Raw genomic sequence first — 25,353 nt, forward strand, 5'->3', positions numbered from 1 at the left:
GTGTGTTGGTCTCTGTTTGTGTGTTGGTCTCTGTGTGTGTTGGTCTCTCTGTGTGTGTGTGTGTGTGTGTGTGTGTTGGTCTCTCTCTGTGTGTGTGTGTTGGTCTCTCTCTGTGTGTGTGTGTTGGTCTCTCGCTGTGTGTGTGTGTTGGTCTCTCTGTGTGTGTGTGTTGGTCTCTCTCTGTGTGTGTGTTGGTCTCTCTGTGTGTGTGTGTGTTGGTCTCTCTCTGTGTGTGTGTGTTGGTCTCTCTGTGTGTGTGTGTGTTGGTCTCTCTCTGTGTGTGTGTGTTGGTCTCTCTCTGTGTGTGTGTGTTGGTCTCTCTCTGTGTGTGTGTGTGTTGGTCTCTCTGTGTGTGTGTGTTGGTCTCTCGCTGTGTGTGTGTGTGTTGGTCTCTGTGTGTGTGTGTGTTGGTCTCTCTCTGTGTGTGTGTGTGTGTTGGTCTCTCTGTGTGTGTGTGTGTGTTGGGGTCTCTCTCTGTGTGTGTGTGTTGGGGTCTCTCTCTGTGTGTGTGTTGGTCTCTCTCTGTGTGTGTGTGTTGGTCTCTCTGTGTGTGTGTGTGTTGGTCTCTCTGTGTGTGTGTGTGTTGGTCTCTCTCTCTCTGTGTGTGTGTGTTGGTCTCTCGCTGTGTGTGTGTGTGTGTGTGTGGTCTCTCTGTGTGTGTGTGTTGGTCTCTCTCTGTGTGTGTGTGTGTTGGTCTCTCTGTGTGTGTGTGTTGGTCTCTCTCTCTCTGTGTGTGTGTGTGTTGGTCTCTCTCTCTGTGTGTGTGTGTGTGTTGGTCTGATGGATAAGGAAGTGTCATGTTACTACGTACTGTAGTACCTCTCTCTCTCTCTCTCTACCCTCTCTCTCTTCTCTCTCTACCCTCTCTCTCTCTTTCTTTCTTCTCTCTCTCTAGCTCTCCTCTGTGTTGGTCTCTCTCTCTCTCTGTGTGTTGGTCTCTCTCTCTCTCTCTGTGTGTTGGTCTCTCTCTGTGTTGGTCTCTCTCTGTGTTGGTCTCTCTCTCTCTCTCTCTCTCTCTCTCTCTGTGTTGGTCTCTCTCTCTGTGTTGGTCTCTCTCTCTCTCCCTGTGTGTTGGTCTCTCTCTCTCTCTCTCTGTGTTGGTCTCTCTCCATCTGTCTCTGTGTTGGTCTCTCTCTCTCTCTCTGTGTTGGTCTCTCTCTCTCTCTCTCTCTCTCTGTGTTGGTCTCTCTCTCTCTCTGTGTTGGTCTCTCTCTCTCTCTCTCTCTCTCTCTCTCTCTCTCTCTGTTGGTCTCTCTCTCTCTCTCTCTCTGTGTTGGTCTCTCTCTCTCCCTCTCTCTCTTTGTGTGTGTGTGTTGGTCTCTCTCTCTCCCTCTCTCTCTTTGTGTGTGTGTGTTGGTCTCTCTCTCTCCCCTCTCTCTTTGTGTGTGTGTGTTGGTCTCTCTCTCTCTGTGTGTGTGTGTTGGTCTCTGTGTGTGTGTGTGTGTGTGTGTGTGTTGGTCTCTCTCTGTGTGTGTGTTGGTCTCTCTCTGTGTGTGTGCGTGTTGGTCTCTCTCTGTGTGTGTGTGTGTTGGTCTCTCTCTGTGTGTGTGTGTTGGTCTCTCTCTGTGTGTGTGTGTTGGTCTCTCTCTGTGTGTGTGTGTTGGTCTCTCTGTGTGTGTGTGTTGGTCTCTCTGTGTGTGTGTGTGTTGGTCTCTCTCTGTGTGTGTGTGTTGGTCTCTCTCTGTGTGTGTGTGTGTTGGTCTCTCTCTGTGTGTGTGTGTGTTGGTCTCTCTGTGTGTGTGTGTGTTGGTCTCTCTCTGTGTGTGTGTGTTGGTCTCTCTCTGTGTGTGTGTGTTGGTCTCTCTCTGTGTGTGTGTGTGTTGGTCTCTCTCTGTGTGTGTGTTGGTCTCTCTCTGTGTGTGTGTGTGTGTTGGTCTCTCTCTCTCTGTGTTGGTCTCTCTCTGTCTCTGTGTTGGTCTCTCTCTGTCTCTGTGTTGGTCTCTCTCTGTCTCTGTGTTGGTCTCTCTCTGTCTCTGTGTTGGTCTCTCTCTGTGTGTGTGTGTGTGTTGGTCTCTCTCTCTCTCTCTGTGTTGGTCTCTCTCTGTCTCTGTGTTGGTCTCTCTCTGTGTGTGTGTGTGTGTGTGTTGGTCTCTCTCTGTGTGTGTGTGTGTTGGTCTCTCTGTGTGTGTGTGTTGGTCTCTCTCTGTGTGTGTGTGTGTTGGTCTCTCTCTGTGTGTGTGTGTGTGTGTTGGTCTCTCTCTGTGTGTGTGTGTGTTGGTCTCTGTGTGTGTGTGTGTGTTGGTCTCTCTGTGTGTGTGTGTGTGTTGGTCTCTCTCTGTGTGTGTGTGTGTTGGTCTCTCTGTGTGTGTGTGTTGGTCTCTCTCTGTGTGTGTGTGTGTTGGTCTCTCTCTGTGTGTGTGTGTGTGTGTTGGTCTCTCTCTCTGTGTGTGTGTGTTGGCTCTCTCTCTCTGTGTGTGTGTTGTCTCTCTCTCTGTGTGTGTGTGTGTGTGTTGGTCTCTCTCTGTGTGTGTGTGTTGGTCTCTCTGTGTGTGTGTGTGTGTTGGTCTCTCTCTGTGTGTGTGTGTGTTGGTCTCTCTCTCTCTGTGTGTGTGTGTTGGTCTGATGGATAAGGAAGTGTCATGTTACTACGTACTGTAGTAATTGGTGTGAATGCTCTGTAACAGGTGATTAATGCGGCTCTGGCTCTAGCTGCCAAGCCCAACAGTAAGGTTGCGCAGGACAACATGGACCTCTTCAAAGAGTCCTGGGAGAAACAGGTCCGCGTTCTCACTGACGCCGTCGATGACATCACCAGCATTGACGACTTCCTCTGTGTGTCCGGTGAGTAAGAAGGGGGTGGAGCTTTCTTTTCAGGGCTCATCTCATTTGCATGCCAATAGATATTCACGTTGAGAATATTCTCCTGTAATGAAAAGTGCTTTGCGAGAATGTAATATTATATATGGTCAAAGGTAGTTTTGTAATATTATATTTGGTCAAAGGTCAAAGGTAGTTTTGTCAGGAGTTTGATACGTGGTTCACGCCCAAGCAGAAGGGACTCTTTCCGTGTCGCAGCTGAAAGCAACACCCCAGTGTAGTTCTCCTGTTCGCTGTCGACGAAAGTGAGGTGTAAAACTGAAGCAGGAAGTGATCCGAGAGAATTCTGCCAATCAAATCCACCATGGAGGATGGAATCACTGAATCCAGACGTTAAAACTGAAGAGTATTGAACTTATTAGTAAGGAATCATCCTAAAGGAAAATGTAAATTTAAATCATAAGACAGACTAACAACGTAAGTGATTGGTATTTTTTAAATTCCTGAAGAGGCAGCGTTGAACCCACCCCGTCTATGTGCGGTGCTGGTAGATCAGCGTTGAACCCGTCTATGTGCGGTGCTGGTAGATCAGCGTTGAACCCGTCTATGTGCGGTGCTGGTAGATCAGCGTTGAACCCGTCTATGTGCGGTGCTGGTAGATCAGCGTTGAACCCGTCTATGTGCGGTGCTGGTAGATCAGCGTTGAACCCACCCCGTCTATGTGCGGTGCTGGTAGATCAGCGTTGAACCCACCCCGTCTATGTGCGGTGCTGGTAGATCAGCGTTGAACCCACCCCGTCTATGTGCGGTGCTGGTAGATCAGCGTTGAACCCACCCCGTCTATGTGCGGTGCTGGTAGATCAGCGTTGAACCCACCCCGTCTATGTGCGGTGCTGGTAGATCAGCGTTGAACCCACCCCGTCTATGTGCGGTGCTGGTAGATCAGCGTTGAACCCACCCCGTCTATGTGCGGTGCTGGTAGATCAGCGTTGAACCCGTCTATGTGCGGTGCTGGTAGATCAGCGTTGAACCCGTCTATGTGCGGTGCTGGTAGATCAGCGTTGAACCCACCCCGTCTATGTGCGGTGCTGGTAGATCAGCGTTGAACCCACCCCGTCTATGTGCGGTGCTGGTAGATCAGCGTTGAACCCACCCCGTCTATGTGCGGTGCTGGTAGATCAGCGTTGAACCCACCCCGTCTATGTGCGGTGCTGGTAGATCAGCGTTGAACCCACCCCGTCTATGTGCGGTGCTGGTAGATCAGCGTTGAACCCACCCCGTCTATGTGCGGTGCTGGTAGATCAGCGTTGAACCCGTCTATGTGCGGTGCTGGTAGATCAGCGTTGAACCCGTCTATGTGCGGTGCTGGTAGATCAGCGTTGAACCCACCCCGTCTATGTGCGGTGCTGGTAGATCAGCGTTGAACCCACCCCGTCTATGTGCGGTGCTGGTAGATCAGCGTTGAACCCGTCTATGTGCGGTGCTGGTAGATCAGCGTTGAACCCGTCTATGTGCGGTGCTGGTAGATATAACTTTGTGTCGCTGTTGACGCCGATGAAGATTTCCACAGTATTCTGGTAAATCCAAAAAAGGCAAAAACCTTCTGAATGAAGTAGCTGGCAGAATGATTAGGATCATCTTCCTGTGGGGTAAAACAGTCCGCTAAACCTTAGCCTCTTGCTAGGTGCACAATGTGTATATATAGATTATATATATAATCTTTTTTTTATGTTCCTAGACCTCAAATGTGTAGTTGTTTCTCTATCACGTTTGATTTGAGAGCGAAAACCTTAAAGAACGAAGAAAGACACAAACGTGAAAACAAAACGTATTTTCCCCCATTTGGAGGAAAAATGGAAATAAATGTATAGATTTCTAGAGTTCTACGAGTCTTACATGGACATCGTAGCAAAACGCTTTGCAATTAATAAAGCATTTGTTTTTGGACAAGTTCTGGTAGTTCCTCCCCGTCCATTAGGTTCCTAGTGAATACACCTCTGAGTCTTGACTGGTCTCCTGCGTTTCGGCCTGGGCGGGGCGTTTCGGCCTGGGCGGGGCGTTTCGGCCTGGGCGGGGCGTTCGGCCTGGGCGGGGTGTTTCGGCCTGGGCGGGCGTTTCGGCCTGGGCGGGGCGTTTCGGCCTGGGCGTTTCGGCCTGGGCGGGGCGTGTGCTCTGGAGAGGAGCAGTATTAGTCTTTGAGAACAGGACCCATATGTAACATAGCCGCCTGATTGGCTTTCAACCTCCTCCTTTGACCTCCATACTCCGAACAGCCAGGAGCACTGAGGATGCTTCCCAAATAACAACCTATTCCCTTTTTAGCGCACTACTTTTGGTCAGAGCCTCAAGGGAAGCTCAAACAGCTCTGGCCAGAACTTTTTCGCTATGTAGGGATGCGTTCTGCCTGTCTCACACGTCTGCGTTCTTGTTACGGGAGTGTGTAGGTAACCAAAAATATACCTCAAACCTTATCTGACATGAAGAGGGAGAAAACAGCCCGTCTGGGAGACTGTCCTTCAAACTGATAGTTTCCGTAGGATCGCCAGCGAGCTCGGGGGTTTAGTTTACCCCATGACACGTTCTGATTCTTCTCCTGCTCTTTGTTCTGTAGGAGTTGAGATTCAGAACCCACTTTCTGTCAAGCCATGTGTCTCTAATCGTCCCTCTATGAATAAACACTGGTGATTCTTCCCGTCCAGAGAACCACATTCTGGAGGACGTGAACAAGTGTGTGATAGCGCTGCAGGAGAAGGATGTGGACGGGTTGGACCGCACGGCCGGCGCCATCCGTGGCCGCGCCGCCAGAGTGGTCCATGTGGTCACGTGTGAGATGGACAACTATGAACCTGGAGTCTATACAGAGAAGGTTCTGGAGGCCACCAAGCTACTCACCAACACAGGTAACATCTGTCTCTACCAGTGGTCCTCTCTCCCCCTCCCTACCTCCTCTCCCCCTCCCTACCTCCTCTCCTCCTCCCCTACCTCCTCTCCTCCTCCCTACCTCCTCTCCCCCTCCCTACCTCCTCTCCTCCTCCCTACCTCCCTCCTCCCCCTCCCCTACCTCCTCTCCTCCTCCCTACCTCCTCTCCCCCTCCCTACCTCCTCTCCTCCTCCCTACCTCCCTCCCCCTCCCCCTCCCTACCTCCTCTCCTCCTCCCTACCTCCTCTCCCCCTCCCCCCCTCCCTCCTCTCCCCCGGACCCGCCCCCCCCTCCCTACCTCCTCTCCCCCTGTCCCCCTCGCCCTCTCTACCTCCTCTCCCCTGTCCCACTCCCCCTCTACCTCCTCTCCCCCTGTCCCCTCGCCCTCCCTACCTCCTCTCCCCCTGTCCCCCTCGCCCTCCCTACCTCCTCTCCCCCTGTCCCCCTCCCTACCTCCTCCCCCCTCCCCCTCCCTACCTCCTCTCCCCTCCCTACCTCCTCTCCCCCTTTCCCGCTCCCCCTCCTCTCCCCCTGTCCCCCTCCCCCTCCCTACCTCCTCTCCTCTCCCTCTCCCCCTCCCTACCTCCTCTCCCCCTGTCCCACTCGCCCTCCCTACCTCCTCTCCCCTGTCCCCCTCGCCCTCCTACCTCCTCTCCCCCTGTCCCGCTCCCCCTACCACCTCCTCTCCCCCTGTCCCGCTCCCCCTACCACCTCCCCTCTCCCCTCTCCCGCTCCCCCTACCTCCTCTCCCCCTGTCCCGCTCCCCCTACTACCTCCTCTCCCCCTGTCCCGCTCCCCCCTACTACCTCCTCTCCCCCTGTCCCGCTCTCCCCCTGTCCCCCTCCCTATCTCCCTACCTCCTGTCCCCCTCCCACCTTCTCTCCCGCTCTCTCCTCACCCTCTCCCGCCCCCTCCTCACCCCTCTCCCGCCCCCTCCTCACCCCTCTCCCGCCCCCTCCCCTCACCCCTCTCCCGCCCCCTCCTCACCCCTCTCCCGCCCCTCCTCCACCCCTCTCCCGCCCCCTCCTCACCCCTCTCCCGCTCTCTCCTCACCCCTCTCCCGCCCTCTCCTCACCCCTCTCCCGCTCTCTCCTCACCCCTCTCCCGCCCTCTCCTCACCCCTCTCCCGCCCTCTCCTCACCCCTCTCCCGCCCTCTCCTCACCCCTCTCCCCGCTCTCTCCTCACCCCTCTCCCGCTCTCTCCTCACCCCTCTCCCGCTCTCTCCTCACCCCTCTCCCGCCCCTCTCCTCACCCCTCTCCCGCCCTCTCCTCACCCCTCTCCCGCCCTCTCCTCACCCCTCTCCCGCCCTCTCCTCACCCCTCTCCCGCCTCTCCTCACCCCTCTCCGCCCTCTCCTCACCCCTCTCCGCTCTCTCCTCACCCCTCTCCGCTCTCTCCTCAAGCTCTCTCCTCACCCTCTCCCGCCCTCTCCCCTCACCCCTCTCCCGCCCTCTCCTCACCGCTCTCTCCTCACCCCTCTCCCGCTCTCTCCTCACCCCTCTCCCGCTCTCTCCTCACCCCTCTCCCGCCCTCTCCTCACCCCTCTCCCGCCCTCTCCTCACCCCTCTCCGCCCTCTCTCCTCACCCCTCTCCCGCCCTCTCCTCACCCCTCTCCCGCCCTCTCCTCACCCCTCTCCCGCCCTCTCCTCACCCCTCTCCCGCCCTCTCTCTCACCCCTCTCCCGCTCTCTCCTCACCCCTCTCCCGCTCTCTCCTCACCCCTCTCCCGCTCTCTCCTCACCCCTCTCCCGCCCTCTCCTCACCCCTCTCCCGCTCTCTCCTCACCCCTCTCCCGCTCTCTCCTCACCCCTCTCCCGCTCTCTCCTCACCCCTCTCCCGCTCTCTCCTCACCCCTCTCCCGCCCTCTCCTCACCCCTCTCCCGCCCTCTCCTCACCCCTCTCCCGCCCTCTCCTCACCCCTCTCCCGCTCTCTCCTCACCCCTCTCCCGCCCTCTCCTCTCCCCCTCTCCCGCCCTCTCCTCACCCCTCTCCCGCCCTCTCCTCACCCCTCTCCCGCCCTCTCCTCACCCCTCTCCCGCTCTCTCCTCACCCCTCTCCCGCTCTCTCCTCACCCCTCTCCCGCCCTCTCCCGCTCTCTCCTCACCGCTCTCTCCTCACCGCTCTCTCCTCACCCCTCTCTCCTCACCCCTCTCCCGCTCTCTCCTCACCGCTCTCTCCTCACCCCTCTCCCGCCCTCTCCTCCACCCCTCTCCCCGCCCTCTCCTCACCCCTCTCCCGCCCTCTCCTCACCCCCTCTCCCGCTCTCTCCTCACCCCTCTCCTCACCCCTCTCCGCCCTCTCCTCACCCCTCTCCCGCTCTCTCCTCACCCCTCTCCCGCTCTCTCCTCACCCCTCTCCCGCTCTCTCCTCACCCCTCTCCCGCCCTCTCCTCACCCCTCTCCCGCTCTCTCCTCCCCTCTCCCGCTCTCTCCTCACCCCTCTCCCGCTCTCTCCTCACCCCTCTCCCGCCCTCTCCTCACCCCTCTCCCGCCCTCTCCTCACCCCTCTCCTGCTCTCTCCCAAACGTTCCCCTCCATGAAAGCTTTATGTAATCACTACATCTAGCTTGGCCTTCATTAACTATTAAAAGGCCAGTCAAGGCAGGGTTTAACTAGTTATGTTCTATAGAAAGGACCTCATTGATATTCATTGCAAAAGTGGAGGCCTCTTGTGTGACTGTGTGTGTGTGTGTGTCTGTGTGTGTGTGTGTCTCTGTGTGTGTGTGTGACTGTGTGTGTGTGTGACTCTGTTTTTTTGCAATGTAGTAAAGTAAAGTTCTCTACTATTTATATTTTAGCAATACTTTAAAGTACTTTACACCTCTGGGGAGAAAAAGTTCTCTACTAGCATTTTTATAGCATGATGGGATGTTTTGCTTACAGACCTGTGTGGAGCCATCTGATTTCAATATACTTTGTATCCCTCCCTCCAGAGTTGACCTTAAGTTCCCTGTATAACTTGCTGACCAAACCGCTCACGTTACAAAATAAATGTAAACATACATGTTATTTTTACTGCTTGCACGAGCGTCTGTTTTGCCTCCTGTGGAAAGGGTTTTATACAGTTATGTCCTTGGTTATTGGTAGGATATAAAGAGCCCTGTAATCCCAACATTACCATGGACTCCATTGTACAGTAGGTTACAGAGGGATGTAATCCCAACATTACCATGGACTCCTTGGTTCAATAGATACAGCATTCCACATTTGATTCCCTTCTTTCTGCCACCTCCACCAGTCATGCCCAGGTTCACAGAGCAGGTGGAGGCAGCGGTCGAGGCTCTGAGTGCCAACCCCACACTCCCTGTTGACGAGAACGAGTTCATCGATGCCTCCCGTCTGGTTTACGATGGAGTCCGCGACATCCGCAAGGCCGTGCTGATGATCAGGGTGAGTGTACACGCTAGACAACTACGTAGTGCGCTATTTAATGAGCCCTATTCATCCTGTTGTCATAATCATGTGAGTCAACACACTAATGACACCGTGCAATATTTGTTTCTCCTTCACTTAAATGGCTTATGGTAGAGAAATGAACATTGAATTCTCTGGTGGACGTTCCTGCAGTCAGCTTACCAATTACAATCTCCCTCAGAAGTCGCCTGTGTCATTGTGTTGTGTGACGACAACTGCACCCTTAAAAGTGGCCTTTTATTGTCCTCCATACAAGGTGCACCTGTGTAATGATCATGAGCCTGTCCATGCGAGCGAGCCCGTACGTGATCTCAAATAGCTAATGCTATTAATACATTTATTTGATGGGGGACGGGTTTTGGCCTTACTGCTATTAACCCATATAAATGCATTGAATAACAGATTCATATACAACACATGGTCCCAAAACAACCTAAAGGAAGCTTGTTCTGAGTCGTCTGAGAGATTTCAGGTCAGGAACATATTTATATTTTTTGCACAATTAAACCCTTTTTTTTAGGCACTAAACTACTCCTACCTGTCTGATGTCCCCTCCCTGGGGTGTCTGACAGGACGTCTTGACCACCCTCTGGGTCCGAGACGTCTCTGGACTGGTAGAGTAGGAGGAAGAGGGACATTGCAGTGACTGATGGGCTCAGAGGGAGGCGTTACTGTAGGCAGAAGGAGAGAGAAGAGCCGTCAGGGTTACCTGGACATTTACAGTAGGAGAGAGAAGAGCCGTCAGGGTTACCTGGACATTTACAGTAGGTATGATCAGTCAGGGTTACCTAGACATTTACAGCAGGAGAGAGAAGAGCCGTCAGGGTTACCTAGACATTTACAGTAGGAGAGAGAAGAGCCGTCAGGGTTACCTGGACATTTACAGTAGGAGAGAAGAGCCGTCAGGGTTACCTGGACATTTACAGTAGGAGAGAGAAGAGCCGTCAGGGTTACCTAGACATTTACAGCAGGAGAGAAGAGCCGTCAGGGTTACCTGGACATTTACAGTAGGAGAGAGAAGAGCCGTCAGGGTTACCTAGACATTTACAGTAGGAGAGAGAAGAGCCGTCAGGGTTACCTAGACATTTACAGTAGGAGAGAGAAGAGCCGTCAGGGTTACCTGGACATTTACAGTAGGAGAGAGAAGAGCCGTCAGGGTTACCTAGACATTTACAGTAGGAGAGAGAAGAGCCGTCAGGGTTACCTGGACATTTACAGTAGGTAGGATCAGTCAGGGTTACCTGGACATTTACAGTAGGTAGGATCAGTCAGGGTTACCTGGACATTTACAGTAGGAGAGAGAAGAGCCGTCAGGGTTACCTAGACATTTACAGTAGGTATGATCAGTCAGGGTTACCTGGACATTTACAGTAGGGAGAGAAGAGCCGTCAGGGTTACCTGGACATTTACAGTAGGAGAGAGAAGAGCCGTCAGGGTTACCTAGACATTTACAGTAGGAGAAGAGCCGTCAGGGTTACCTGGACATTTACAGCAGGAGAGAGAAGAGCCGTCAGGGTTACCTGGACATTTACAGTAGAGAGAGAAGATCAGTCAGGGTTACCTGGACATTTACAGTAGGTATGATCAGTCAGGGTTACCTGGACATTTACAGTAGGAGAGAGAGAAGAGCCGTCAGGGTTACCTGGACATTTACAGTAGGTATGATCAGTCAGGGTTACCTGGACATTTACAGTAGGAGAGAGAAGAGCCGTCAGGGTTACCTGGACATTTACAGTAGAGAGAGAAGAGCCGTCAGGGTTACCTGGACATTTACAGTAGGTATGATCAGTCAGGGTTACCTGGACATTTACAGTAGGAGAGAGAAGAGCCGTCAGGGTTACCTGGACATTTACAGTAGGAGAGGGAGAAGAGCCGTCAGGGTTACCTAGACATTTACAGCAGGGAGAGAAGAGCCGTCAGGGTTACCTGGACATTTACAGTAGGAGAGAGAAGAGCCGTCAGGGTTACCTGGACATTTACAGTAGGAGAGAAGAGCCGTCAGGGTTACCTGGACATTTACAGTAGGTAGGATCAGTCAGGGTTACCTAGACATTTACAGCAGGAGAGAGAAGAGCCGTCAGGGTTACCTGTACATTTACAGTAGGAGAGAGAAGAGCCGTCAGGGTTACCTGGACATTTACAGTAGGAGAGAGAAGAGCCGTCAGGGTTACCTGGACATTTACAGTAGGAGAGAGAAGAGCCGTCAGGGTTACCTGGACATTTACAGTAGGAGAGAGAAGTCAGGGTTACCTAGACATTTACAGCAGGAGAGAGAAGAGCCGTCAGGGTTACCTAGACATTTACAGTAGGAGAGAGAAGAGCCGTCAGGGTTACCTAGACATTTACAGTAGGAGAGAGAAGAGCCGTCAGGGTTACCTAGACATTTACAGTAGGAGAGAGAAGAGCCGTCAGGGTTACCTGGACATTTACAGTAGGAGAGAGAAGAGCCAGTCAGGGTTACCTAGACATTTACAGTAGGAGAGAAGAGCTGTCAGGGTTACCTGGACATTTACAGTAGGTAGGATCAGTCAGGGTTACCTGGACATTTACAGTAGGTAGGATCAGTCAGGGTTACCTGGACATTTACAGTAGGAGAGAAGAGCCGTCAGGTTACCTAGACATTTACAGTAGGTATGATCAGTCAGGGTTACCTGGACATTTACAGTAGGAGAGAGAGAAGAGCCGTCAGGGTTACCTGGACATTTACAGTAGAGAGAAGAGCCGTCAGGGTTACCTAGACATTTACAGTAGGAGAGAGAAGAGCCGTCCAGGGTTACCTGGACATTTACAGCAGGAGAGAGAAGAGCCGTCAGGGTTACCTGGACATTTACAGTAGGAGAGAGAAGAGCCGTCAGGGTTACCTAGACATTTACAGTAGGTATGATCAGTCAGGGTTACCTGGACATTTACAGTAGGAGAGAGAAGAGCCGTCAGGGTTACCTGGACATTTACAGTAGGTATGATCAGTCAGGGTTACCTGGACATTTACAGTAGGAGAGAGAAGAGCCGTCAGGGTTACCTGGACATTTACAGTAGGTATGATCAGTCAGGGTTACCTGGACATTTACAGTAGGAGAGAGAAGAGCCGTCAGGGTTACCTGGACATTTACAGTAGGAGAGAGAAGAGCCGTCAGGGTTACCTGGACATTTACAGTAGGTATGATCAGTCAGGGTTACCTGGACATTTACAGTAGGAGAGAGAAGAGCCGTCAGGGTTACCTGGACATTTACAGTAGGAGAGAGAAGAGCCGTCAGGGTTACCTTAGAGAGACGTCAGGGTTACATTTACAGTAGGAGAGAGAAGAGCCGTCAGGGTTACCTGGACATTTACAGTAGGAGAGAGAAGAGCCGTCAGGGTTACCTGGACATTTACAGTAGGAGAGAGAAGAGCCGTCAGGGTTACCTGGACATTTACAGTAGGAGAGAGAAGGCCGTCAGGGTTACCTGGACATTTACAGTAGGAGAGAGAAGAGCCGTCAGGGTTACCTGGACATTTACAGTAGAGAGAGAAGAGCCGTCAGGGTTACCTAGACATTTACAGTAGGAGAGAGAAGAGCCGTCAGGGTTACCTGGACATTTACAGTAGGAGAGAGAAGAGCCGTCAGGGTTACCTAGACATTTACAGTAGGAGAGAGAAGAGCCGTCAGGGTTACCTGGACATTTACAGTAGGTATGATCAGTCAGGGTTACCTGGACATTTACAGTAGGTATGATCAGTCAGGGTTACCTGGACATTTACAGTAGGTATGATCAGTCAGGGTTACCTGGACATTTACAGTAGGTATGATCAGTCAGGGTTAGGTGGAAGGGTGCTTTGAGGTGGGACCTTGATACTCCACTGTGAGTGGTTGGGTGGGTCGAGGTGAGACCTTGATACTCCACGGTGAGTGGTTGGGTGGGTCGAGGACAGTAAAGGGTTGTTGGATGGATTACAATCCATTTTAGCAGATGCTTTTACTCAAGAGTTGAAGACCAAATGAAATGGAAAACATTTCTCCACCCTTGTTCACGCTGGAATTAGAATGGAGTGAAGGAGTGGAATGTCTAGCCGCGGGCGTCTGCGTCTATACGGAGCGAAACTCGCAAAATAAGCAGATGAGTTGAGTGGGTCATTAGAAACGTAATTAGAGGAATTAAGAGCTTCCCTTTGCTAAGTGTACTAAAGATGTCATTTATAACTTGGTTTTTATCAGTCAAATAGGCTACATATTTGACAACGGTTGCAGCCTGCTTGTGTTGATTTTCATCACGGGCATATAGCCTAGGCAGGCTACGGCTGGGAAGCTACACAAACTTCCCATTTTCAAGAGAGAATACGAGACGAGCTACTTACTTTATACATAGGAAATACAACTGTTTTATCATGGATTCTCATGACAATTGAATTGGCATACGCCAGTCTGTGAATCAAAGCTCTCTTGCGCTCCAATTGTTTCTGTTTCCGGCCATGTGACTCGTCTTCACACTGAGTTGAAGACACTTTAGTAGGTTGTTTGTGAACACTGAGGGAATTGAACTCTTGACCTTGCTAATGCCACCCGCTCATCAACTGAGCCACTCAGGCTGCCGTTGCCACCTCGCAGGCTGTTGTCTGCAGCGTTCTTCACTACAAATCTCTCTCTCTCTCCACCCTCTCCTCTCAGGATTCCAGGGGCAGGTGTTGGTCTGATTTACTCCCCATAATTTTCCTCCTAGCTTCATTTTTCCCTCTCAAAATGCACAGACATTACACATCATTTAGCGTTTGCAGTTTCCCATTACAGGAGAGGAAGATGATGTTCCTCTGTAGCTGGCAGCACCGGGGCATTTGTTCCTCTGTAGCTGGTAGCACCGGGGCATTTGTTCCTCTGTAGCTGGCAGCACCGGGGCATTTGTTCCTCTGTAGCTGGTAGCACCGGGGCATTTGTTCCTCTGTAGCTGGTAGCACCAGGGGCATTTGTTCCTCTGTAGCTGGTAGCACCAGGGGCATTTGTTCCTCTGTAGCTGGCAGCACCAGGGGCATTTGTTCCTCTGTAGCTGGTAGCACCAGGGGCATTTGTTCCTCTGTAGCTGGTAGCACCGGGGCATTTGTCATACACTGCTCTAACAGCTTTTTACCACACAATATTTTCTCATTTTGTTTTTTCCCTTTTCCTCAACTGTTCCCTCCCTTTCTCCTCATTCCTCCTCTTCCTACCCTGTTCGTTTCCTCTTCCTTCCCCCCTCTTTCCTTCTCTCTCCTCCCTCTCCTCCCTCTCCTCTCTCTCCTCCCTCTCCTCTCTCCTCCCTCTCCTCTCTCCCTCTCCTCTCTCCTCTCTCCTCCCTCTCTCTCCCCTCTCCTCTCTCCTCCCTCCCCTCTCTCCTCTCCTCTCCTCCCTCCTCCTCTCCTCTCCCTCCCTCTCCTCCCTCTCCTCTCTCTCCTCTCCTCCCTCTCCTCTCCTCCCCTCCTCTCTCCTCCCTCTCCTCCCTCTCCTCTCTCCTCCCTCTCTCTCCTCCCTCTCCCTCTCTCCTCCCCTCTCTCCTCCCTCTCCTCTCTCCTCCCCTCTCTCCTCCCTCTCCTCTCTCCTCCTCCCTCTCTCTCCTCCCTCTCCTCTCTCCTCCCTCTCCTCTCTCCTCCCTCTCCTCTCTCCTCCCTCTCCTCTCTCCTCCCTCTCCTCTCTCCTCCCTCTCCTCTCTCCTCCTCTCCTCTCCTCCTCCCTCTCTCTCCTCCCTCTCCTCTCTCCTCCCTCTCTCTCCTCCCTCTCCTCTCTCCTCTCTCTCCTCTCTCCTCTCTCCTCCCTCTCCTCTCTCCTCCCTCTCCTCTCTCCTCCCTCTCCTCTCTCCTCCCTCTCCCTCTCTCTCCTCCCTCCTCTCCTCCCTCTCCTCTCTCCTCCCTCTCCTCTCTCCTCCCTCTCCTCTCTCCTCCCTCTCTCTCCCTCCCTCTCTCTCTCCCTCTCCTCTCCTCCCTCTCCTCTCTCCTCCCTCTCTCTCCTCCCCTCTCTCTCCTCCCTCTCCTCCTCTCCTCTCCTCCCTCTCCTCCCTCCCTCCTCTCTCCTCCCTCTCCTCCTCTCCTCCCTCTCCCTCTCTCTCCTCCCTCTCCTCTCTCCTCCCTCTCCTCTCTCCTCCCTCTCCTCTCTCCTCCCCTCTCTCTCCTCCCTCTCCTCTCTCCTCCCTCTCTCTCTCCTCCCTCTCCTCTCTCCTCCCTCTCCTCTCTCCTCCCTCTCCTCTCTCCTCCCTCTCTCTCTCCTCCCTCTCCTCTCTCCTCCCTCTCTCTCCTCCCTCTCCTCTCTCCTCCCTCTCTCCTCCCTCTCCTCTCTCCTCCCTCTCTCTCCTCCCTCTCCTCTCTCCTCCCTCTCCTCTCTCCTCCCTCTCTCTCCTCCCTCTCTCCTCTCCTGTAGACTCCTGAAGAGCTGGATGACTCTGACTTTGAGACGGAGGACTTTGATGTTCGCAGCAGGACCAGCGTTCAGACAGAAGATGACCAGCTTATCGCAGGCCAGAGCGCCAGGGTGAGTCCACACACACACACCCCTCTAGAAACTAGGGCCTGTAGGACCTGCCTTGTTGATAGTGTTGTTAAGAAGGTAGAAACTAGGGCCTGTAGGACCTGCCTTGTTGATAGTGTTGTTAAGAAGGTAGAAACTAGGGCCTGTAGGACCTGCCTTGTTGATAGTGTTGTTAAGAAGGTAGAAACTAGGGCCTGTAGGACCTGCCTTGTTGATAGTGCTGTTAAGGTAGAGCAGCACTTTATTGTGGACAGACTTCTCCCCATCTCAGCTACTGTTGTATCAATATGGTTTGACCATGACAGTTTACAATCCAGGGATACTCCAAGCAGTTCAGTCATCTCAACTTGTACAATTTCCACATTATTTATTGCAATATTTCGTTGAGGCTTAGGGTTTAGTGAATGATTTGTCCCAAATACAATGACTTTTAGTTGTATTAATATATAGGACTAATGTATTCCTTGCCACCCACTCTGAAGCTAACTGCAGATCTTGAAGTGTTGCAGTCATTTCAGTCGTTGTAATAGCTGACGCGTGTATAGTGTTGAGTCATCCGCATACATAAAGTCTAACGAAACAGCCCCCAGGCTTTTTTATCAGCAATTTCTCTCAGCCGATCATCAGTCATTTGTGTAAGTGCTGTGCTTGTTGAATGTCCTTCCTCTCTGAACTCCCATTCAGATGCTCACTGATATTATTCTGATCTTGAGTTTTTTCCCTCACTCGTCTTACTCTACTATAAACCTTCATACCACAGGAAGGTATTCATAGACGATCCCTCACTCGTCACTATAAACCTTCATACCACAGGAAGGTATTCATAGACGATCCCTCACTCGTCACTATAAACCTTCATACCACAGGAAGGTATTCATAGACGATCCCTCACTCGTCACTATAAACCTTCATACCACAGGAAGGTATTCATAGACGATCCTTCACTCGTCACTATAAACCTTCATACCACAGGAAGGTATTCATAGTCGATCCCTCACTTGTCACTATAAACCTTCATACCACAGGAAGGTATTCATAGAGGATCCCTCACTCGTCACTATAAACCTTCATACCACAGGAAGGTATTCAGATGATCCCTTTTAGTCTGACTCACTATAAACCTTCATACCACAGGAAGGTATTCATAGCCGATCCCTCACTCTGACTCACTATAAACCTTCATACCACAGGAAGGTATTCATAGCAGATCCCTCACTCGTCACTATAAACCTTCATACCACAGGAAGGTATTCATAGACGATCCCTCACTCGTCACTATATAAACCTTCATACCACAGGAAGGTATTCATAGACGATCCCTCACTCGTCTGACTCCACTATAAACCTTCATACCACAGGAAGGTATTCATAGACGATCCCTCACTCGTCACTATAAACCTTCATACCACAGGAAGGTATTCATAGACGATCCCTCACTCGTCACTATAAACCTTCATACCACAGGAAGGTATTGATCCCTGATATCACTATAAACCTTCATACCACAGGAAGGTATTCATAGACGATCCTTCACTCGTCACTATAAACCTTCATACCACAGGAAGGTATTCATAGACGATCCCTCACTCGTCACTATAAACCTTCATACCACAGGAAGGTATTCATAGACGATCCCTCACTTGTCACTATAAACCTTCATACCACAGGAAGGTATTCATAGACGATCCCTCACTCGTCACTATAAACCTTCATACCACAGGAAGGTATTCATAGACGATCCCTCACTCGTCACTATAAACCTTCATACCACAGGAAGGTATTCATAGACGATCCCTCACTCGTCACTATAAACCTTCATACCACAGGAAGGTATTCATAGACGATCCTTCACTCGTCACTATAAACCTTCATACCACAGGAAGGTATTCATAGACGATCCCTCACTCGTCTGACTCACTATAAACCTTCATACCACAGGAAGGTATTCATAGACGATCCCTCACTCGTCACTATAAACCTTCATACCACAGGAAGGTATTCATAGACGATCCCTCACTCGTCTGACTCCACTGTAAACCTTCATACCACAGGAAGGTATTCATAGATGATCCCTCACTCGTCTGACTCCACTATAAACCTTCATACCACAGGAAGGTATTCATAGACGATCCCTCACTCGTCACTATAAACCTTCATACCACAGGAAGGTATTCATAGACGATCCCTCACTTGTCACTATAAACCTTCATACCACAGGAAGGTATTCATAGACGATCCCTCACTCTGTCACTATAAACCTTCATACCACAGGAAGGTATTCATAGACGATCCCTCACTCGTCACTATAAACCTTCATACCACAGGAAGGTATTCATAGACGATCCCTCACTCGTCACTATAAACCTTCATACCACAGGAAGGTATTCATAGACGATCCCTCACTCGTCACTATAAACCTTCATACCACAGGAAGGTATTCATAGACGATCCCTCACTCGTCACTATAAACCTTCATACCACAGGAAGGTATTCATAGACGATCCTTCACTCGTCACTATAAACCTTCATACCACAGGAAGGTATTCATAGACGATCCCTCACTCGTCACTATAAACCTTCATACCACAGGAAGGTATTCATAGACGATCCCTCACTCGTCACTATAAACCTTCATACCACAGGAAGGTATTCATAGACGATCCCTCACTCGTCACTATAAACCTTCATACCACAGGAAGGTATTCATAGACGATCCCTCACTCGTCACTATAAACCTTCATACCACAGGAAGGTATTCAGAGATGATCCCTCACTCGTCTGACTCACCTTGTCTACTCCCAGACCTTTCCAGTAAGGGAATCATATTTGAGTTTAAACAGAGTACTTTAAATCTGGGATTAGCCTCTCTGTGTTAGCCACTAATCTGCCCTATGTCCAGATTCGTGGGTCAGGTCTGAGCTGTTTAACACGGAAACCCATAACAGAGGCTTAGAAACCAGAGTTATTAAATCAGAATATTAGCTAGTGACTAGAACATTGAGCTAATTCAGATGGATTAGTTCAAGAATTTAGTAGTTTGGCGTAGTGGGAATTCCTAGACAAACCACTGATGACAGGGATAGTACACACACACACACACACACACACACACACACACACACACACACACACACACACACACACACACACACACACACACACACAGAAGCCCTACAGAAGCGCACCACACACACACACACACACACACAGAAGCCCTACAGAAGCGCGCACACACACACACACACACACACACACACACACACACACACAGCCCTACAGAACACACACACACACACACACACACACACACAGAAGCGCGCACATGGATTACAGCAACACACCACACACGTACCACGAAGGAAGTCTGTCTGCTGCCGGTCTCTCACTTTGTTCATATTTCCTCTGTCGTCTTGGCGGTGTATGCATTAATACATCCGCTGGGCCAAGTGAGGGGGCTACATGGAGACGTGTTGATGTGGAAACGCCACGGCTAATTTGGCCTCATCAGCCCCATTGTTATGCATGAGTGAAGTAAGAACGTATGTTTCTCATTTCCTGTGGAACTACAATCATTCTATTGTCTTTTCTGTCACGTCTTCGGGTTTCAGCTGCAACTTCCTCTACCAGCTGTGTTTTTTTGGAGCAAGGCCTGTATCATTGACCTTGGATAATGTTTTAGGTCTGTGACATTGACCTTGGATAATGTTTTAGGTCTGTGACATTGACCTTGGATAATGTTTTAGGTCTGTATCATTGACCTTGGATAATGTTTTAGGTCTGTATCATTGACCTTGGATAATGTTTTAGGTCTGTATCATTGACCTTGGATAACGATCCCAAAATTCCCTGGTTTACCAGAAATCCTGGTTGGAGGATTCCCATATTTCCTGCTTTATTCCCTCGTAAATACAGGGATTTTCCATCCAGAATTCCTGAAAAACCAGGGAGTTTTGGGGAAAGTTGCCAAACCTAATCAGGTGTCCGAGTGCTGATCTCGGATCAGGTCCATGTTATTCATTCTGATCACAAAATGTTTCCGCTGTAATTTCCTATGATCAACAAGAACTTTCGAACATCAGATCGGCAGTTACTAACCTCAATTCCGTCTTCGACTCGTCTGCCCTGGGCTGTTTGTGTACCTCCGACCCAGGCTACTCCAGACGAAACGTCGGTGAAAAATTGGCAGGAGAGCTGGGGTCCTGGTGAGTCTATGGTAAAGAGGAAACTGGCCACCACTCCCCTCTATTCCATTGCCAATCACTTGATAATTAGATGGATTACATCCGAACGATGATTTGCTGTTAACAGGACTCTCATAACGGCAATGTTCCTATTTTTTATTTTTTTTTAAACATGGATAAGATACCCTCCCTCAATTTTTTTTTATTACTAGCCTAGTTGGTTTAGCCACAGAAAAAGTCAGCAACCTACCCGCTAGCCATGATTGGCTGAGATAATGAGTGGGCTGGACATGCCGAGAGAGGAGTTTGGATTGGTCGGCCAAATAGAAGGCTTCTGTCTATTTGAGCTTGTCAGGTTGTCTAGGCAATCTTATCTAATGCTGCTTTAAAACTAAATGTGTTGTGGAGCTGCATAAGTGTTGCTCTACTTTCTGCAGGACTGACTTTAGAAATCAGTGGAATTAGAGTATGATCACTAAAGAGATGGAGAACACCGGTCTCTGGATTACATCTTCAAACTAAGGGCAACCATGGCATCTGACAGGAGATGCGTCCAATCGTGAATGATAGTCTAGCTAGCTACATTTTCAGATATTACATGATTGTAATTACGACAGAAAGAGCCATTTGCTTGGCCAGCTGTAGCTAGCTAACATTGAACCAGGTTGTTTAGCTACCTGCAGATTCATGCAGGGTAGTAACGTTATGAGTTGTGATTATGGTTGTTTACCTAGCTCGCTACATGTCTTAACAAAAGACATGTATGTAAGTAACTATTCAGTCTGGCCGATTTCAGAGCACTTTCGTCTAAGTGTGCCAGAGCACACCGAATAACTGACGAATTTACACCCGTTGATTATGGCCTGCATCAGTAAACTCATCGGCCAGAGCGTCCTGTTTGCGCTCAACGCGAAACGCTCTGAATGTACGAACGTACGATTTGACAACAGTCACCAACACTCTGGATAACAAAGCAGCCTAACCAGCTCTGCTCGAGAGAATAATGTTCAGTGATGTTTTTTATGTATTTCTTTATATATATATATTTTTAATGCCGTTTTACATCGGCCGATGTCCCACAGTGCTATACAGAAACGCACTGTACTGTTTTTCCTCTCTCCTCCTCTACCAGGCTATAACAGCTCAGTGTACTGTTTTTCCTCTCTCCTCTACCAGGCTATAACAGCTCAGTGTACTGTTTTTCCTCTCTCCTCTACCAGGCTATAACAGCTCAGTGTACTGTTATAACCCTCTCCTCCTCTACCAGGCTATCATGGCCCAGCTGCCCCAGGAGCAGAAGGCTAAGGATAACAGCTGAGCAGGTTTCCAGTTTCCCACCAGGCTAGAACAGCTCAGTGTACTGTTTTTCCTGAGGTGTCCAAGTACCAGGCTATAACAGCTCAGTGCAACTGACATCTCGTCCCTGGCCAAACAGATGTGTATGATCATGATGGAGATGACCGGACTTCAGCCAGGTACTGGGGGGGGCTCTCCTCCTCTACCAGGCTATAACAGCTGGGTGGGCTGGGGGTTACTGGAGGGGCTGGGGTTACTGGAGGAGCTGGGTGGGCTGGGGGTTACTGGAGGAGCTGGGTGGGCTGGGGGATACCAGGAACAGCTGGGTGGGCTGGGGGATACTGGAGGCTATAACAGCTGGGGTGTACAGGAGGAGCTCCTCTACCAGGTACTGGACAGCTCAGTGTACTGGGGGCGGGTCAGATATAACAGCTGGGTGGGGGGTTCTGGAGGAGCAGGGTGGGGTGGGGTGTTGACCCTCTCCTCCTCTACCAGGCTGTGGGCTGGGGGGTAACTGGAGGGGCTGGGGTGTACTGGAGGAGCTGGGTGGGCTGAGGGGGTACTGGAGGAGCTGGGTGGGCTGGGGTGTACTGGAGGAGCTGGGTGGGCTGGGGGTATCAGGAGCTGGGGGGCAAACAGGGTGTACTGGAGGAGCTGGGTGGGCAGGGGGTTACTGGAGGGGCTGGGGGTTACTGGAGGAGCTGGGTGGGCTGGGGGTTACTGGAGGAGCTGGGTGGGCTGGGGGATACTGGAGGAGCTGGGGTGTACAGGAGGAGCTGGGAGGTAGCTGTACTGGAGCTGGGGGGGCTGAGGGTCAGATATGTGTGGGTGGGGGGTTCTGGAGGAGCAGGGTGGGGTGGGGTGTGGAGGAGGGGGGTGGGCTGGGGGTACTGGAGGGGCTGGGGTATACTGGAGGAGCTGGGTGGGCTGGGGGTACTGGAGGAGCTGGGTGGGCTGGGGTGTACTGGAGGAGCTGGGTGGGCTGGGGGTACTGGAGGAGAGGGGCTGGGGACTGGAGGGGGTGGGCTGGGGTGTACTGGAGGAGTGGGTGGGCTGGGGGTTCTGGAGGAGCTGGGTGGGGGGGTACTGGGGGAGCTGGAGGGTACTGGGGGTACTGGAGGAGCTGGGGGGGTACAGGAGGAGCTGGGGGGTACTGGGGGAGCTGGAGCTGGGTGGGCTGGGGGTACTGGAGGAGCTGGGCTGGGGGTACAGGAGGAGCTGGGGGTACTGGGGAGCTGGAGGGTACTGGGGGTACTGGAGGAGCTGGGGGGTACTGGAGGAGCTGGGTGGGCTGGGGTGTACAGGAGGAGCTGGGGGTACAGGAGGAGCTGGGGGGTGGAGCTGGGGGGGGTACTGGATGGGGGGGAGCTGGAGGGGCTGGGGGTACTGGAGGAGCTGGGGGTACTGGAGGAGCTGGGGGGGGGGTAGGAGGAGCTGGGTGGGGGGTACTGGAGGGGGGCTGGAGGAGCTGGGGGGGATACTGGAGGAGCTGGGGGTACTGGAGGAGCTGGGGGTACTGGGGGTGGAGGAGCTGGGGGACAGGAGGAGCTGGGGGTACTGGGGGTACTGGAGGAGCTGGGAGGTACTGGAGAGCTGGGGGGGGGGGTCAGATATGTGCTGGGTGGGCTGGGGGTTCTGGAGGAGCTGGGTGGGGTGGGGGTACTGGAGGGGCTGGGGTGTACAGGAGGAGCTGGGGGGGGACTGGTCAGAGGTGTGTGGGTGGGGGGTTCTGGAGGAGCAGGGTGGGGGTGAGGGGGTGTTGAGGGGGGGGGGGTGTGGGCTGGAGGGGCTGGGGGTACTGGAGGAGCTGGGTGGGCTGGAGGAGCTGGGTGGGCTGGGGGATACTGGAGGAGCTGGGTGGGCTGGGGGATACAGGAGGAGCTGGGGGTACTGGAGGAGCTGGGTGGGCTGGGGGATACTGGAGGAGCTGGGGGGTACTGGAGGAGCTGGGTGGGCTGGGGGATACTGGAGGAGCTGGGTGGGCTGGGGGATACTGGAGGAGCTGGGTGGGCTGGGGGTACTGGAGGAGCTGGGTGGGCTGGGGGATACTGGGTGGGCTGGGGGGTACTGGAGGAGCTGGGTGGGCTGGGGGAGCTGGGAGGGCTGGGGGATACTGGGTGGGCTGGGGGATACTGGAAGAGCTGGGTGGGCTGGGGGTACTGGAGGAGCTGGGAGGGCTGGGGGATACTGGGTGGGCTGGGGGATACTGGAAGAGCTGGGTGGGCATCTGTCTGGCCAGTTGAGGCCTTTAGTAAGGTGGTATCTGTCTGGCCAGTCAAGGTCTGTAACTGGACTGTAGTAAGTTGGTATCTGTCTGGCCAGACGAGGCCTGTAACTGGCCTGTAGTAAATGTGACAGATAGACAAGACCTTAGGCTCTGAGGCTTATCACCGGAGTGCCATGGCCAGCCATCTGCTCAGTAAAACATGTGTGTGGAGAGGGGGCTGTGTGTTTGAGAGAATATATTTCTCTGTGTGTGTGTGTGTGTGTGTGTGTGTGTGAGAGAGTGGGTAGGTGTGTCATCTTTTGCTTGCGGGAAGAGGTGTGTCTGTGTGTGTGCGCACATACATCTTCCTCTATGAATTTAAAGTGACTCATTCAGGAGACATTGTGCCTGGAACCAAAGCAAAGCTCTCGGTCTCTCTGCCTTTCCATCTGTGTAAAGGAGTTGTCAATGAAATGTCTAGATTCTCCAGTCAGATCTCCCCTGACGCTGTCGTCACTCTGGCAGCACAAGCCAAGGCATTGTCCTGAGCACAACACCATGATATTGAACATGAAAACATCCAAACCCAGCCTTTATCTGCCTTCCTCCATCTACCCAGCCCCCTTCTCCCTGCTTCCTCTGTCCATCTAGCCCCCTTCTCCCTGCTTCCTCTGTCCATCTAGCCCCCTTCTCCATGCTTCCTCTGTCCATCCAGACCCCTTCTCCATGCTTCCTCTGTCCATCCAGCCCCCTTCTCCCTGCTTCCTCTGTCCATCCAGCCCCCTTCTCCCTGCTTCCTATGTCCATCCAGCCCCCTTCTCCGTGCTTCCTCCGTTCATCCAGCCCCCTTCTCCCTGCTTCCTCTGTCCATCCAGCCCCCTTCTCCCTGCTTCCTCTGTCCATCCAGCCCCCTTCTCCCTGCTTCCTCCGTTCATCCAGCCCCCTTCTCCCTGCTTCCTCTGTCCATCCAGCCCCCTTCTCCCTGCTTCCTCTGTCCATCTAGCCCCCTTCTCCCTCCCTCTATCCAGCCCTCTGCCCCTGCTTCCTTTTCCATCCAGCCCCCTTCTCCCTGCTTCCTCTGTCCATCCAGCTCCCTGCTTCCTCTGTCCATCCAGCCCCCTTCTCCCTGCTTCCTCTGTCCATCCAGCCCCCTTCTCCCTGCTTCCCCGTCCATCCAGCCCCCCCCTGCTCCCTGCTTCCTCTGTCCATCCAGCCCCCTTCTCCCTGCTTCCTCTGTCCATCCAGCCCCCTTCTCCCTGCTTCCTCTGTCCATCCAGCCCCCTTCTCCCTGCTTCCTCTGCCCATCCAGCCCCCTGCTTCTTTTCCTGCTTCCTCTGTCCATCCAGCCCCCTTCTCCATGCTTCCTCTGTCCATCCAACCCTCTACTCCCTCCTTCCTCCATCCCCCCTTCTCCCTGCTTCCTCTGCCCATCCAGCCCCCTTCTCCATGCTTCCTCTGTCCATCCTGCTCCCTGCTTCCTCTGTCCATCCAGCCCCCTGCTCCCTGCTTCCTCTGTCCATCCAGCCCCCTGCTCCCTGCTTCCTCTGTCCATCCAGCCCCCTTCCTCCCTCCTTCCTCTGTCCATCCAGCCCCCTTCTCTTCCTCCTTCCTCTGTCCATCTACTCCCTCCATCCCCCCTTCTCCCTCCTTCCTCCATCCAGCCCTCTGCCCCTGCTTCCTTTTCCATCCAACCCTCTATTCCTTCCTTCCTCCTTCCATCCAACCCTCTACTCCCTCCTTCCTTCCTCCTTCCATCCAACCCTCTACTCCCTCCTTCCTCCTTCCATCCAACCCTCTACTCCCCTCTACTCCCTCCTTCCATCAACCCTCTACTCCCTCCTTCCATCCAACCCTCTACTCCCTCCTTCCTCCATCCATCCAGCCCTCTACTCCCTCCTTCCTCCATCCATCCAACCCATCCTCCAGCCCTCTACTCCCTCCTTCCATCCAGCCCTCTACTCCCTCCTTCCTCCATCCATCCAGCCCTCTACTCCCTCCCTCCATCCATCCAGCCCTCTACTCCCTCCTTCCATCCAACCCTCTACTCCCTACTCCCTTCCTTCAGCTCAGGCTGCTGAGGCAAATGCCTAGAATCGTCCAGCTTCAATCAGCTTGA

The 25,353-nt window shown here is 52.5% G+C and overlaps 1 protein-coding gene and 1 long non-coding RNA gene across 2 annotated transcripts in view; both read left to right on the forward strand.

Moving 5' to 3' along the window:
- The window catches only part of LOC121838744 (catenin alpha-1-like), a 211,900-nt gene that overhangs the window by 118,219 nt on the left and 68,328 nt on the right, over positions 1-25,353 (forward strand). The window contains exons 8-14 of the mRNA XM_042303028.1: positions 2,625-2,781; positions 5,457-5,657; positions 8,915-9,066; positions 15,447-15,557; positions 21,003-21,048; positions 21,241-21,419; positions 21,653-21,844. Coding sequence (XP_042158962.1) covers positions 2,625-2,781; positions 5,457-5,657; positions 8,915-9,066; positions 15,447-15,557; positions 21,003-21,048; positions 21,241-21,419; positions 21,653-21,844 — 1,038 coding nt within the window. The remainder of the gene's footprint in view (positions 1-2,624; positions 2,782-5,456; positions 5,658-8,914; positions 9,067-15,446; positions 15,558-21,002; positions 21,049-21,240; positions 21,420-21,652; positions 21,845-25,353) is intronic.
- On the forward strand, positions 9,073-10,621 carry LOC121840396. The gene is made up of 3 exons (XR_006079610.1): positions 9,073-9,858; positions 9,896-10,311; positions 10,386-10,621. It is a non-coding gene; the product is annotated as an uncharacterized LOC121840396 (long non-coding RNA).

The sequence above is a fragment of the Oncorhynchus tshawytscha genome, linkage group LG21, assembly GCF_018296145.1.
Source record: "Oncorhynchus tshawytscha isolate Ot180627B linkage group LG21, Otsh_v2.0, whole genome shotgun sequence".
NCBI classification, from domain to species: Eukaryota; Metazoa; Chordata; class Actinopteri; order Salmoniformes; family Salmonidae; genus Oncorhynchus; species Oncorhynchus tshawytscha.